This window comes from Acipenser ruthenus, chromosome 12 (assembly GCF_902713425.1).
Source record: "Acipenser ruthenus chromosome 12, fAciRut3.2 maternal haplotype, whole genome shotgun sequence".
Taxonomy (NCBI): domain Eukaryota; kingdom Metazoa; phylum Chordata; class Actinopteri; order Acipenseriformes; family Acipenseridae; genus Acipenser; species Acipenser ruthenus.
The window spans coordinates 966,694-982,832 of NC_081200.1; the positions used below are offsets into that span (position 1 = coordinate 966,694).

The 16,139-nt window shown below is 47.3% G+C and overlaps 1 protein-coding gene across 1 annotated transcript; it reads right to left on the reverse strand.

Moving 5' to 3' along the window:
- Positions 1 to 665: 665 nt before the first annotated feature.
- Positions 666 to 15,394, reverse strand: rnpepl1 (arginyl aminopeptidase like 1). Its single transcript, XM_034029439.3, has 11 exons — positions 14,421 to 15,394; positions 10,619 to 10,759; positions 9,979 to 10,130; positions 8,475 to 8,591; positions 8,064 to 8,299; positions 7,692 to 7,805; positions 7,332 to 7,444; positions 6,867 to 6,975; positions 6,237 to 6,461; positions 5,913 to 6,055; positions 666 to 5,582 (listed from the first exon to the last, which is right to left on the reverse strand). The coding sequence occupies exons 1-11, from the start codon at positions 14,877 to 14,879 to the stop codon at positions 5,343 to 5,345; spliced, it is 2,049 nt and encodes a 682-aa protein (XP_033885330.2). The 5' UTR covers positions 14,880 to 15,394; the 3' UTR covers positions 666 to 5,342.
- Positions 15,395 to 16,139: the final 745 nt, after the last annotated feature.

The window sequence follows — 16,139 nt, forward strand, 5'->3', positions numbered from 1 at the left end:
CTTTGCATGTTTATTTTCAAAATCAGAGTATTCTAAAATGGTAGAGTGTAATACAGGGGGTTTGTTGTTTGTGAAAGAAGCCACTAATCTTAGAATGGGCAGTTATTTTCCATTAGCCTTGCAGCAATTGCAATTATTTTATGTTTGTTTCAGTATTCCCTACATGATATTAATAAACATTTCCATTGCTACGAGTGATTTGAACTGTACAGAGGTTTGCTTTCATTAAAGAGAAAGGGATCCATAGTTATCAGTGGTAATAGACAGGCAGTGCTAATTTTTTTTCCCCATCTGAAAGTCAACTACATTTTTAATAAACGCTAACAGGTGGAATATCAGTGGCATTTGGCAATTGGAAATGTTTCACAGTTGGATAAAAAGTTAAAAAAAGTATTGCATTGGGCAACTGTGCACAGTTCAGAAACAAGAAGGGCATGAGTGTAGGAATGGAGGCATGACATCATCTTCACATCTGCTTTGCAAGAACAGAGAATCAATACAGAATTACACTCCAGTACAACTGAGCAGTGTGTGGTTTAAAAGCCCCTCGCGGACTGGTTATGAGACTGGCGCAGAGAGGGTTCATAGAACTGCCTGGCCATTGCAAGAGCATTGAAATTAAGGTCTGTCAAAAGGACACAGACACACAGAGAGACATACAAGTATTTAATAGAACAGGAAAAATATTTACTTTATTTTTTTTTAAATATATGTAATATACTGAACTGGTATAAAATCTTTAAGAAACAACAAGAGGAAATATGACAGGTGTGCGGTCAGTCCGTGTTAGGCACATCCGGTGGGTCAGGCTAACTGTCCTTTCAATCATCATCATCGATCCACAGCTGGGTGACCTTGCTAACTGCGCATGCATGATTATATTTAAAAGTAGAGTTTGCTTTTAATTCCCTGTAGTAGTTAATGCTGGCAAACAGAACTGAGAAGAGACAGCATCAGTGACCAGCGAGGCTGCGCAGGCATCGTCTCCACCCGTTTCCATGCAGGCATCGTCTCCACCCGCTTTCCATGCAGACAGCGTCAGTGACCAGCGAGGCCGCGCAGGCATCGTCTCCACCCGCTTTCCATGCAGACAGCGTCAGTGACCAGCGAGGCCGCGCAGGCATCGTCTCCACCCGCTTTCCATGCAGACAGCGTCAGTGACCAGCGAGGCCGCGCAGGCATCGTCTCCACCCGCTTTCCATGCAGACAGCGTCAGTGACCAGCGAGGCCGCGCAGGCATCGTCTCCACCCGCTTTCCATGCAGACAGCGTCAGTGACCAGCGAGGCCGCGCAGGCATCGTCTCCACCCGTTTCCATGCAGACAGCGTCAGTGACCAGCGAGGCCGTGCAGACAGCGTCAGTGACCAGCGAGGCCGCGCAGGCATCGTCTCCACCCGCTTTCCATGCAGACAGCACAGGAGCAGCTGGATCTGTACAGCGGCAGCGTGCCTGTCAATGCATTGCGTTCTTTAGCTTTTTACCAGGAAGCCGACTCTAGCCCTGTGCCCTCCTTGTGCTGACTGCTATTCCACTGCTCTAGAAATGGGGGCTGTTCAGCCATGATCTCAGGTATCTCAAGATCTGTTTCCACTGCCCCGCGTTGCTGAGATGCTCCCGAGCTTGTAATGTGCAGGGTTCATTTCCACCGGCAGCGAGGCACAGACTTGGAAGTGATTTAAAAAAAAGAAAGCACACTGACGGGTCACTGAGAATTTGTTTCAGGCTTAGCAAATGCATAAATCGAACACTACTAGCATTACACAGTATATACCTTGAGTTTGCATCCGAACCCAGCAATGATAGGCATCTACCTGTACGCGGAAGTTAAGAACTTCACGTGATGCGAATTCTAAAAATCATGACACACAAGCAAAGCCGCATGTGCAAAGTCAAAAGCCCTGTTCACACTTGCATTTTTATACCGGTATCGTTGCAGAACCGCATCACAACGTCTGTTCACACTGGAGTTGTTACCGGCATCGTACATATGACTCGGAGCAGATCAAGTGTAGGTGGATCAGAAACGACAACGGAATGGATGAGTCTGATGCATGCACAGCACACCGACACCAAAGATATTACCAAGATTTAAACGCCACTTATTTCCGTCATGCTTGTTTTATTAATGTATTGTTTTATTAGTTACATACACGTTACAGTAGCAAAAGATCGAAGTGAAACTCGAATCAATTGTTAAAAAAATATATAAAAAAAAATAAAAACAAACAACCACATATAAAAACTGACAGCTAATACCAATAAACCCAAGTTTTAGAATTGCACCGGTCCGACTGTTTTCTGTGCAAGCACCAGCTCTGGTACTGCACTGAGAAAAGTGCATTTTTCGTACAGATTACGGTATGTTGTCATTACCACGGGTTATGTGTTTCCTCAAGACACCCTGAGAAAGAGCAAAACAGACTTCACAAGTTTGTTATATTTTTTAAACATCCTCTCGAGCTCTCTGTCCCACAACCGTTTGCACGCAGCGTGACAGAGTCCCCACAGAAAACCAGTGGCGTGGAGAACGTCTCGGTGTAACAGAATATTAAGTGTATCGATAGAAACCAGCCTACATGTGGACAGGTAAATCAGAACAGTATCGGTCTTGCACTGGTGTTGAAAAGGGAGTCAGGACAGAAGGTGGGATCGTATCGGTATATTCTAAACCCAAAGCAAGGGCACCAGTACCGTTCCAATACAAGTGTGAACAGGGTACAAGAAACACACGGCTAAAGATCCCAAGGCAGCTGCTTTCTTACTCTTCAACGCTGGATTACATGAATGTTTCTGGGGCTGTTTTTCAATCATTCACATTCAAACATTTCAACCAAACCGAAACAAGCAGCACTTCACTTTGTTTAAACGTTCCCCGGTGTTACCTGCGTATGACCTGCCTACCCTCAAAACAAACAGATCGCGGATTCTCTCTAGTTACATACATGTAGGAAACACAACACGCATGTCTGCCATTAAGACCTCCACATCCTGTAGTTCTATACAACACCCTGGCTGCTAGAAGGCATGTCTTACTGTTTGTGCCTTTTCTCTCAATAAATGCATGATCTGAAGTTACGCTATTCAAGCACACCCGGCACAATACGTCCTCTATTCACCAATAATACATAGCAGCCACTTTGTCATTCTGATGTGTTTTAGTAGTAGTGTAGTGTGCTTGCAACACCATTGCACAGAGGACACCAAGGACAATGGCCAGCGGCTCAGCATTCCTACAGCAGCATTGGATTAAGCTGAAAGCAAGTTGAGGAGATAGCCAACAGGAAAATAAAATTTTAAAAAAAAAGAAATAAAACTGGGAGCATCAGAGCTACAGCAATAATCATTAGAGCGAGAATGTTAATGTTGTGAAGCCATTTTACTGTGATCTGTCTCAATAAAAAGGGGTGTCTGTCACAGTACAAGCCACTGCTGAGGTCTGCAATGTAGACTCTCCCCCCTCAATATAAAGCACTGTGGTTCTGATGCTCAGCAAGGCAAGGCTTCCGGATTTAACAAGAACAAAAATAAATCACTGAAATACATTGGACTTCACAAACAACTTCTATCCGATCGGAGCACTTTTTCACTTCTCAGTCTTTTATACAAAAGAAATAAAATACACTAGTGTCTCATTTTGTGCAAATATCTCGCAGCTTTTAACAAGACCCCTTATCAGGAATCTTTCTCACACCTAGATAATTGAGGGGTGCTGGGTGCAGTGGTGGGTGTGGCTTGATGGGGATGGGCAGGTTTTGGTTATTGTGGGTGTGGCTTCTCTAGTAGATAATTGTGTGAGGGGTGCGGTGGTGGGCGTGGCTTGATGGGGGGCAGGTTTTGGTTATTGTGGGTGTGGCTTCTCTAGTAGATAATTGTGTGAGGGGTGCAGTGGTGGGTGTGGCTTGATGGGGATGGGCAGGTTTTGGTTATTGTGGGTGTGGCTTCTCTAGTAGATAATTGTGTGAGGGGTGCAGTGGTGGGTGTGGCTTGATGGGGAAGGGCAGGTTTTGGTTGTATTTGTGGCGTCTAGTAGCTAATGTCTGAGATTGAGCCAAGTTGTCCATTGCAGCGCGAAGGAGTCAGTAGCAAGTTCAGCATTTTGATCCGGCTAAACTGCCACACACAATAACTAGTGGGTATCTGGGTGAGGGAAAGATGGAGAGTAGAGGGTTTCTCAAAAGCTACCTCTGCCCTCGAATAATCACTTAGGGGACTACGATAACTTTGGATTAGGCTGTGCTCCAGTTGAATTCATGCTCTTTCTGGTGACACTCCGCCTCTTAAGTGGCATTAAAATCGAGAACTCTCCATATTTACTACACCCTGAATAACTACTGGGCATGTGCGAAGTATGACGGCTTGGGGAGCGCTGCATGGCCAATCAGAACTGAACCAGTATGTGGGTGGTGCTGGAAATGGAATGCAGGTGGGGGGCTGGGTATGAGTGGACACACAGAATGTGGGTGTGGCTTCAAGAACTGCTATGCATGGGGGGGTTGGAGGGGGCTTTTACTTGAAGGACAGGGTGTTTGACGGGAGCGGGGCAAACCAAGGCACTGGTTTTAAACGGTTTGTAGACTCCCTGATTGCATGACCACAGCCCTATCCCTTCTCAACCAGAGACAGGGAGCAATGGTTTCCTCCAGCACCAGTTCGAGGCTCTTCATATTGTCTCTAACAAATATTATATACAGTTATAAAACTTCTGATCACCAATAAATACCAAAAAAAAAAAAAACCTCAAATCAAAGGATGGCATTTAGGTTTCAATTAACCGTAGTCCTCAACAAGACTTACTACCAAGTTTTCTATTTTTTTTTTTTTAAACCATAGTATAATTATATTGCAATTGTGTTACTGTATCCTAACTAGGAATCTGCAATCTGTATTCATACCCACACATAGAGAACCAGGTTTGCAGAAAGTCCACCTCCCCCAGGGATCAGAACACATCCCAGGCCGCTCAAGACTAGTTTAGTCTTTCGGTTCCCATGAACAGGGTCTGCATATTAATGGGGGGTGGGGTGGGGGTTGGATGTGAAATCCGTGACACACTTCAAAATACACCTGCACCGCAGAGACACGTATTGCACACAGTGCTCAACAACATGCCTACGATCAGGAAAGCAGCTCAGATAGTCAATGTATGCTCTCCCCAAACACACCGGTCCGCGGGGAGAGTGCTCGTTGTGAACAGCAGATCGAGGCGGATGCAGTACAGGCTCGAGGCTGGTTAACGCTGCTGTATGAAGTGCACCCCTGGACTCCGAATTCCACGTCCTGTTCCTTTCCGGGACCCCCAGCGCCCTCCACGGATCTCCTGGACACTCCCTGGCAGCTGTGTCTCACGCCAACACGTTGACGTCCCTGAGTGCGATGGCGGTGTCGGGAGGCCGGTCTCCAGAGGGGGGCGCCGTGGGGACTGTCACAAAGGCGCTGAAGGTCTGAGCCAGGATCTGCTGCACTGTCCTGCGCAGGTTGATGTGCAGCCGGGCCTGCGTCTGGTAGAACACCTCCACAGCGAAGGACTTCATGGTGCCGCCACACAGGTCCTCGTACAGCGGCACCGTGTACATCCGTGACGTCTGAGGAGAGTGAACACAGGGAGGAGGAGGGCGGGTACTGGAGTTAATGTTACGTCTCCAACCGATCTATCTATTTTATCATGCATATATGTCATTTAAAAAATGCAGACCTGTGCAGTTTGTTCTGTTGACCCTTTTTTTTTTTTTTAATCCTGTATAAACTTCATCAATCAATTGCACAAACAAAAAGACAAGGTCAAAACTAAGAAAAGAAGATCCTTTGGTGTGCAAACGAAGACACAGCACCATTTTGCACTTGCTGGTGTATTCAGGGTATAATGGGTTAGCGTGCGCCCCCACCCTGTGTTTCCGTGGTCCCCATGTACTCACGTGGCTCTCCAGGAAGCGCCTCACTTTGTACAGGTCAGGGTAGTAGCTGTTCCGCACCACGATCTGCAGCCAGCGGATCCGAACCTCTGCGTTCATCGAGTCGAGCAGCGTGGAGTAACTGCGGGACAGCCTTGTCATCACCTCTGAGGACAGACAGAGAGAGAGAGGGATTAGCCACAGTGTATAGGCAACAAGCTCAAGTGTGTCTCATACTCTCTCTCATAGTGAAACCAGGAATAAATCAATCTGCTATGCATTGAGAGTCTATAGATTCATTTGGTTTCCTTCGGTATTTCTGATTTCAGCACTAGGCGAGCGGGGTACCATGCGAGAGGGGCGAGCGGTCCAGCAGCTTGTCCAGGAAGAGCACGGTCTGGAAGGTCCTCCAGGTGGAGAGGTCTTGCCGCGCGATAGCAGCCGAGTCCAGCGGCTCCGAGGTCCACAGCCGGAACAGAGACTCCACCGGCTCCGTCAGGCTGCCCCCCTGAGAGAGGTCCGGCTCAGCCAGGGGGGGCCCGCAGGCATTCAGCCAGCGCTCGAACTCCAGACCTGCAGAGAGGGAGAGAGATGGATAGAGGGACAGAGACAGAGGGGGGGGGGGGAGAGAGAGGGAGAGAGATGGATAGAGGGACAGAGACAGAGGGGGGGGAAGAGAGAGAGAGAGAGAGAGAGAGAGAGAGAGAGAGAGAGAGAGAGAGAGAGAGAGAGAGAGAGAACGGTTATATATCTGTGGGAAGGTATCTCCTGAAAAAATCTCTTTAAAAGACTAGTCCATTTCCTACCCTGTATTGGCATCAACGATCCCCTTTAATCATTGAGCAGTTAAAGAGAGACAAACAATTAGTCAGGCAAGGTGGCAAACGGGCAGAGGGATGGCAAGCAGACAGGAAAAACAGACAGAAGCATCTAGGCAGGCAGACAGACAGACAGACGAAGCCCCAGCCCCCTCCTCACCCTCTCGGTTGGCCACGCAGCGCTCCTTGAGCTCCGGGAAGAAGCCCAGGAAGAACTCCAGCAGGTCATGAGCCACCACGCTGGTAAACTTGAACTTCTCAATGTAGGCCTGCAGGGACAGGGAGCAGGAATCAGCCCTGACTGGACTTAATTCAACTGATAACTTGCTTAATTAGACCTTTTTCATTGTTTCCAGCTTAGACAGTTGCAGAGTTACTTATAAAATGTTATAGCTAACTTGAAATTTGCAACTTAAGAGCTGAAAACAATTACAAAGGTCTAACCAAGGAAATTATCAGTTCAATGAAGGGTCTAGTTAAGTAAGTGATGGCTCAGCTGGAATGAAAACCAGCAGACACAGGGGTCCCTGAGGACCAGGGTTGGGAACCCCTGCTGTAGAGCGTGACACACGGAGACACACACACACACACACACACTCGAGGACTGGTTTACTGCTGGACTGACCCTGAGGAAGGAGTCGAAGCGCTTGGTGTCTCCGCACAGCTGGGAGAGGTAGGACACGAAGCAGTATCCCTTCTCATAGGTGAACAGGTTCATCAGACTGCTGGGGTTCACACCTGCCAGGGGACAGAGACAGCACAGCGTCACACACACACAGAGAGAGCCACTTTGATAAAGTATCGACACTGATGAAGTGTTTGCTTCCTTTGAGTTTCTTAGCAGTTTTACCTTAAGTGTAAACACACCCAGATAGGTTTATCCAGCCCCAGTAATTAACAAATATTGTAAAGTGATTCAGCAGCTCCCACGCACACACATGTACACGTACACACAAATACTCCTCCACACCCCCTTGTTTCAGACCTGGCTCAAACTTGACTTGCAGCTTGCTGACAGGGTTGTTATCTCCCAGCAGCCTCATCTGTCTGTGCAACGCGTCCAGACGAAACACTGTCTCCAGACAGGTGAAGGCAGAGCCTGGAGGGGGACAGAGAGAGGCAGAGAGAGAAAGAGACAGGGACAGCAAGACAGAGGGAGAGAGAGACAGTGAGGGAGGGACCTTAGCCTTATGACCTCCACCAGTGTGTTACATTGTTTGCCGTGGTCACAGTCAAGAAACCAAATGACCTCAATAGCCACGGGAGCGGCCAGTTATATATACATGGTTGTTTATGTAATTGTAGCATCCCACTGTATGCAGTAATGCATGCAGTCCTGCAGTGTACCCCCACTCACCGTAGGCCTCGGTGGTGATGCGTCTCTGTGCGTACGTGGCCAGGCCCTCGCTCAGCCACATCTCCTCCCACGTGGCATTGGTGACGGCGTTGCCGAACCAGCCGTGCGCGATCTCGTGGATGACGTCAATCACCAGGAACTCGCTGCTCTCCAGGATGGATGAGATGATGAAGGTCAGGCACGGGTTCTCCATGGCAACGATGGGGAACGAGGGCGGCAGGAACACGATGTCATACCTGCGGGGGGTGGGAGAGAGACATTTGCATCGTTTCACTGTGTTCACAATCAAACGTCTATATGTGTAGAATTTTCCCCCCCAAAATGTCCAGAAAATCCTCTACACCTCTGCATCTACTATGTTTCTTAACCCTAAGTGAAGGGTGTCCCTCCCTCCCTCCCTCCCTCTCTTACCTTCCCCACATGTAGGGTCCAAAAAGGCTCTCTGCGACGGTGAGCCAGCGCTCCACCAGACCGCTCAGCTTACTGACCGCTGCGTTCAGGAGGCACGGCTCCGCCCAGATCCGACTCCTGCAGGAGGCAATACAGCAGAGGGAATCAGGAGAGCCTGCACTGTGCTTGGAGACTGGAATCAGACAGCCTGCACTGTGCTTGGAGGCTGGAATCAGACAGCCTGCATTGTGCCTGGAGACTGGAATCAGACAGCCTGCACTGTGCTTGGAGACTGGAGACTGTAATCAGACAGCATGCACTGTGCTTGGAGACTGGAGACTGGAATCAGACAGCCTGCACTGTGCCTGGAGACTGGAATCAGACAGCCTGCACTGTGCTTGGAGACTGGAGACTGTAATCAGACAGCATGCACTGTGCTTGGAGACTGGAGACTGGAATCAGACAGCCTGCACTGTGCCTGGAGACTGGAATCAGACAGCCTGCACTGTGCCTGGAGACTGGAGACTGGAATCAGACAGCCTGCACTGTGCCTGGAGACTGGAATCAGACAGCCTGCACTGTGCCTGGAGACTGGAGACTGTAATCAGACAGCCTGCACTGTGCCTGGAGACTGGAATCAGACAGCCTGCACTGTGCCTGGAGACTGGAATCAGACAGCCTGCACTGTGCCTGGAGACTGGAATCAGACAGCCTGCACTGTGCCTGGAGACTGGAATCAGACAGCCTGCACTGTGCCTGGAGACTGGAGACTGTAATCGGACAGCCTGCACTGTGCTTGGAGACTGGAGACTGGAATCAGACAGCCTGCACTGTGCCCGGACACTGGAATCAGACAGCCTGCACTGTGCCTGGAGACTGGAGACTGTAATCGGACAGCCTGCACTGTGCTTGGAGACTGGAGACTGGAATCAGACAGCCTGCACTGTGCCCGGACACTGGAATCAGACAGCCTGCACTGTGCCTGGAGACTGGAGACTGGAATCAGACAGCCTGCACTGTGCCTGGAGACTGGAATCAGACAGCCTGCACTGTGCTTGGAGACTGGAGACTGTAATCAGACAGCCTGCACTGTGCCTGGAGACTGGAGACTGGAATCAGACAGCCTGCACTGTGCCTGGAGACTGGAATCAGACAGCCTGCACTGTGCCTGGAGACTGGAATCAGACAGCCTGCACTGTGCCTGGAGACTGGAATCAGACAGCCTGCACTGTGCCTGGAGACTGGAATCAGACAGCCTGCACTGTGCCTGGAGACTGGAGACTGTAATCGGACAGCCTGCACTGTGCTTGGAGACTGGAGACTGGAATCAGACAGCCTGCACTGTGCCTGGAGACTGGAATCAGACAGCCTGCACTGTGCTTGGAAACCGGAGCCCAAAAACACAACGGTCCAGCTTGTTTCAGAACTGTGCAATGAGGCAGGAGAGAGCCTCAATGAAAGGTGAGCACACTTGTACATATCAAACACGCGCAAAACACCCTGCCCTGATGAACCAGGTCCTTACCGCGGCCCGATGTCAGCGGGCGTGAGGTCCCCAGCCACCAGTGCCACGAGGTATGCAGGGACGGGGTACTCCATGTGGAACTGGAATGCCTTCTCGTGGGCGCTGTATGCACTGCGGGTGGCACTCATCAGAACCTGCACCCCCTCTGGTACCTGGAACACACACACACACTTTAGATTATCAGTCTCATGGTTAGATGGATCCCATACAAAAAAATATTTTATATATTATATATATATATATATATATATATATATATATATATATATATATATATATATATATATATATATATAATATATTATTGAGGGCATTTGTAGACTGGGGCTTGGGAGTAAATAACCAAGTAAGAAAAAAAAAAAAAAGTGTCAGTCCCATTTGAATTCCAGAACATGCAAATCCTCTGCACGGCAGACCCAGTTACCTGCTCTTGATTTCATACATCTCATTCAATGAAGACAATGGGGGTCAGGGATGGAAATAAGACTCCTGCATTACAGTTTCACCCATTCATAGTAAAAAAAAAAAAAAAAAAACAGGAATGGATCAAACTGCTACACAACAGAAGTCTTACTTCCACCCCTGGATGAGACGTATAAAGAGCAGGACCGCAGTATTAGTGCTGGCCCCTGTGGCTCACCCGCACAGTGGCAGAGTAGGTGCACTTCACAGCGGGCGTGTCAAAGCAGGGGAAGAAGGAGCGGTTGCAGACAGAGTGTCCCTGTGTGAAGACAAACGGCTTGGAGTTTCCACACGTCAGCTCCGAGTCCAGCCACCAGATCTGCACAGAGAGAAGAAAGGAGCGAGAGTAAGAACATGAGAAAGTTTACAAAACGAGAGAGGATGCCATCAGGACCATCTGAGCTCGCCTGGTTCCCAGTAGCAGCTGCTTCATCTCAAAACTTTGCCAAGTCGGGTCTTAAAGGATCCCAGTGATTCTGCTTCAACATCATGACTAGGTACCCATTCCATCCCCTCACCTCTCTTTGTGTGAAGAAGTGTCTCCTCTGTGTCCTAAGTTCTACCTCCACTTCATTTCCACACTGTGTCCTCTGGTCCTGGTTTCTGTGCTGCGCTTACAGTAGTGGTTAGGGCTAACTTTGTCAACTCCTTTTAAGATTTGAAAGACTTCAATTGTCTCCCCCCTAATTCTTCTTGGTTCCAGGCTTAGACTCATTTCCTTCATCCTATCTGTGTCGCTCATTCCTTTAAGCCCTGGATTAGTCTGGTTGCTCTGGGCTGGACTCTCCAGGGCCACAATGTCCCTTTGGAGCTGTGGTGACCACAACTGGGCACAGTACTGCAAGTGCAGCCTCACCACCAGTGCATTACACAGTCTCATCACAACCTCCTAACCGGGAGCTAGTTTAATTTAAAAACATTTGAGATTTATTGAGAGACATCTGCACCCTGCAGACAATGACAAGGGGTGATCTCAGGAAGGCTATAAAGGGTTTGTGTTGTTGTCTGCTCAAGAAGGAGACACAGCCATGGCAGAAACAAAGACATTGAAACCACTGCAACGGTATAAAACAACACTTAGTCACCTTAGCTGCAAAAAAGAGCCTGAAAACGTACCCGGAGGGCAATCCTTGAAGCTTCTCCTTCCACCCCCTCCCCAAACACAGGGTCTGTAAGACAATGGACCCTACCAACAAACTGTGTGCTGGGGGGAGGGGGGTGTGTGGAGGCAGGACACAAGCATCTGTAAACAAATGAGTTGGATTTGGATTGGTCGAGTAACTGACTCCAGAGGCCAAACAGAAAGAAGAAAAAGTTTATTTTTTTTAAGCTCCTATACCTCAACCCCCACACACCAATTCTGAACCTGATAGAGACAAACACAGAGTCTTCTAAATGATTGTATGGGGCCTCACAAATGAGATTTTCTTTAACTTCTGACATCTGACCTGGAAAGTTTTAATGAAAGTCTATTTATTTTTAAAAACATGTTTAAAGGCATGTTAAATATGATAAATGAAAGGTGCTTTATTGAAGTGACCAAGTGTTGTTTTATACCATTACAACGGTTTCACTGCTTTTGCTTCTGCACTGGCTCTTCCCCTGCTTTGAGTGGACAAGGGAATTACCCTGGCATGAGGACAGTTTCATTTATTAGACTGGCTGCTTGTCCTGCTGTGACCTCCAGCCTTGAGAAGTTCCTCAATGTGTGTGAGGAACTGCAGCAGATCACTCAAATCACTGATCATTTTGAGGAAAATGCCACATAAACCCCACTTTAATGAAAACTCCTCAATGCACTGAACAGAGAACTACAGATCCACCACACCACTGCACACCAGCACTTTAATTCAGCATACTAATATATGCATATTCTATGCTCTGTTTAATACATTTTCCAGTAGAAGACAAACAATCCATAATAATTAGTTATCCTGGGGTGTAGCCTAGTCTATGGAGTTATTACTTTGTCCGGAAACAGTTAACAAAACTGCAACTGAAAACACACAACACAAGCACACAGATCCTTTTTGCAACAGTAATCTGTGATATACATGCACTCCGAGTCCTGTCATCATAGTAAAGGTCAAAGGCAGCACCAGATAAAGGCTAATTATAGCAGCAGCTGTACTCCGCACGCCCTGAATACACAACCCTTCATCCGCATCTCTACGGGTCTGTTTGCCACGTGCAGACCTCCTGACAGTCAAGAGGAATGCAGGGAATGTGAAAAGGTTCCGATGACTGTTCAGCTGCTTTCATTTGAAGCTCATTTAATTGACTAACAAACAGTGACTTTAATTTGAAGTTGCCACTGCGAGAAGCTCTTAACAGAACTGCAATGCTGACCTGCGCTTGTGATGATGTGTTGGAATGGATTCAAAAGGAATGGGCATTGGGATTTGATCTTAAAAAAGGAATTGGGAATGGAAGAACAGGAATTGAGCCCGACTCTGGTGTTGGCAACGAAATCCCCTCGCTCAGCTGCAGCACTCAATACAAACTTGCTTTCCAGGGAGTGTTTCTCACTCGGTCAAAGGTTCTGAGGAGAAATACAAATCCATTCACTGTGCCCAACCACAAACAAGTCAAAGGCATTCAGCTGCTCTGGTTAAGCTGTTGCAAATCCACAGTGTACAAAGTTAATGAAAGTATTAAAACACCTCCTGGCAACACTGTCTAACATGTTCACAGAGAGGTCAGTACTGCTGTACACTGAAACACACCTACCCTGGGGCCACAAACATGAGGCATGATGGAACAGAGCCATGCAATTCATGAGCTACAAAATCCTGACTCATACCTGAAATGCTTAATTGTTCTTGACCTCTGCAAGTAACCACCCTGGCGTTTATTTATGCAGCATGTGCTCAGAATAGCAGCAGGAGGCGTGGAACACTGAGGCACAGCAGCCAGGCATTCTAACTGGACACCTACACACTGGGGCTCCACTATGACAACACAGGAGGTCCTTCATTACATTCTCTAGCCCCTTCAGTCACTGTGGGTAGAATTGCACCTTGTTAGCTTCTCTATCTGTGGATCGATTTCATAATGCAGACAGGTTTGTTTTTATTCAAAGTTTTAGCAGGACAACTTCTCGAACTCCATACACAGAGTTCACATAAACTGTTTTAAAATTTCTAAAAATGCATTTTAAAAATCATGCCCTGAAGAAGGGGGTCTTGCATGGAATATAGTCCCCACAAATGAATCCACACACAAACGCAAGTTAACACATTAGGTTTGACCGCCTGTGCGCGAGGGAAAAAACTGCACTGTGACCCTACCTCAGAACATCACATCCTGCTGAACACATAACCGGGTCACTGACCTGTTCCTTTAGAATAATGTTGGCAAACCCATTCGCAAAGGCCACGTCCCCCTGCCAAAACAGATGCACTCTGTGCGAACCGAACTGCACACCCATTGAACAGCATGCTAGTAACACGCGATGTGATGTCATAACTACATACACAAAATGGGCAGCACGGTTCTGTATTAACATAATGTTGTAAGCAATGACATTTAAAAATAGCTGGCCTTTTTTTCTGCAACGTGTTTCGCCGAGCTGGTGCATGACAGAATGTTCTAATTTTAGTATGAGGAGTGAGCGCAGACTGGGCAATACCGTTGCTGTTTGTTTTCGGTAATCTGATAATATGTGGGTACCGTACTAAATAAACACACTCGTGACGCGCAGAACTTCGCTGTGTCACAATCAGCATTATAAATAAACCAGTCACACTGCTAGCGATTGCAAAGTTATTACTGTTAGTAATAGGTTAAAAAAAATAATAACAACCTGTGATCATAATAAATACGTGTTTTCTTAATTCAGGTCAGTGTGCAACACCAACAGCCTTAATTGTTTTCCTAGTAGTATAATTAAATATATATATATATTTTTTTTAAAACACCACTATATAAAATCTAAGAGAACACAAACAGCTGGGCTCGATCACTGCTCGTATACTCACAGCCGGTCCGTCGGTGGTCTTGTAGCGAATGATAATCTGGAAAGTGTGCTGAGGTCGGATGGCGGCGGGCAGGGAGATGGTCAGCGAGGAGCCGTAGTCGGTGAACGGGTCGACCCGGTAGGTCAGGGACGTGCAGACTTGGTCTCCGCTGGCGCTGTGGACCTTGCAGTCTATGGAATGGATGAGCAGGGACTGGTGCGTGTCCAGAACCAGTGTCTGTGTGTCCGGCTTGGTCGAGCACAGCTCCAGTACCTGACGGCCCGTCATTTCTTTATCTCTGAAATTGAGCTGCAGACTGAGATGGAAATGCCGGAGGGTGAAGCTGTGGAAGTTGGAAGCCGAGGCGATGTCCACGGGGGGAGACTGCCCCATCGCCGGCATACTGTTCTCGCTTTTGGTGTTGGGGATCGATAAAACTTTCCGACAACAGCAAAGCGTTGGGCGCTGAAAGTCAGACATGGTTTAAAAAGAAATAACCCAAACAGCAGTGGCACTAAATAATAATTACACTAATAACAGTAATACATAAAATACAACTTACACACAAAAAATAAGAGAATGTAATAATTAAAAAAACAAAGTAAAGAAAGAGGTAGTTCTCCAGGGTCGCCGGCAATGAAAAACTGAGAGGAAAAAAAAAAAATCTTTAAAAAATGTGAAAAATGAGAGAGCTAAGAACCTCGTTTAACAAGTAATAAATACGGTACTACGTGAAATCCATGAGGGGCCCCGGTAGAAACAACTGGAGCATTGCTGTATTCCTAGCTAATCAAAGACGCAAGCAAAGCAATTCAAGATGTCTTTTTCTTTTAAAGAGTATGAAAGACCGACACTAACAAAACGAGAACTCGACTGAAGTTAAAATGAAACAAGCAGAGCTGTGTGACTCCCTTTGAAAACAGGAAGTAAAAACACGAGAGGAAATAAAAATCAGAGGCCAAAGAAAAAAAAGTTTCAACCGGTAGGGGCGCTAGCGAGCAAGAGGCTGAGTATGTGAATGACTCACAGACAGACAACGTGTTCTCGTGTGTGTGTCTGTATACAGGCACCTGACACTGCTAGATAACCCGCATTATTGGGGAAAATAATAGTTACAAATGTGCAACCTTGAATTCAGCCTTGGCTCCAGCACATATGAAGACACATGCAGTTTTCTGCTCCAGCACATATGAAGACACGTGCAGTTTTCTGTTCTAGATTTTTAAAATGTGTTATGCAGCCTGTGTTGTTCTTGTATGCAGTAGATACCCCCCCTCTCTGTGTAATCTACCTGCAGGTCTGTGCTGATTATGCAGTGGAAGGAAAGGTATCCTGTTTCAGAATACAAACCAAGCTTCATTCAGTACCTCCAAATGTACCCAATAAACCCTGTGTGTGTCTGTGTGTGTGTGGATCTATGCAATGCAGCATGTCACATTCACTGCTGGACCTTGATGAAACTATCTGAATGATCCAAACAGCAACATTAACCCGACTGGCTGGTTTCACAAGACAAGCTGAGATCACGCTGAGACCCTCCAGAACTCCCTTCGCTTGCTGGGCCTTTGTCAACGCATGCAGTGCAACTGGTAGAACTGCCAACTCAAAGCACTCTATAGAGGTTGCATTTCATATAGGACAGCTGCTAAGTCAGGACATGGACCCGTTTTAGACTGGTCGCCAGAGTTTAATTATTCTCAGCCCTAGCACGTGACTGAACCAGTCTCCCTTGGATGATAA

What these genes read in the sequence shown, in the direction of transcription:
- rnpepl1 (XM_034029439.3), bottom strand. Translation starts at nt 14,879, where the DNA reads ATGTCTGACTTTCAGCGCCCAACGCTTTGCTGTTGTCGGAAAGTTTTA. An exon ending in GGACCCTACATGTGGGGAAG is followed by an intron (nt 8,300 to 8,474) that starts GTAAGAGAGGGA and finishes CACCCCCCGCAG; the next exon opens with GTATGACATCGTGTTCCTGC. An exon ending in CATCACCACCGAGGCCTACG is followed by an intron (nt 7,806 to 8,063) that starts GTGAGTGGGGGT and finishes GTCCCCCTCCAG; the next exon opens with GCTCTGCCTTCACCTGTCTG.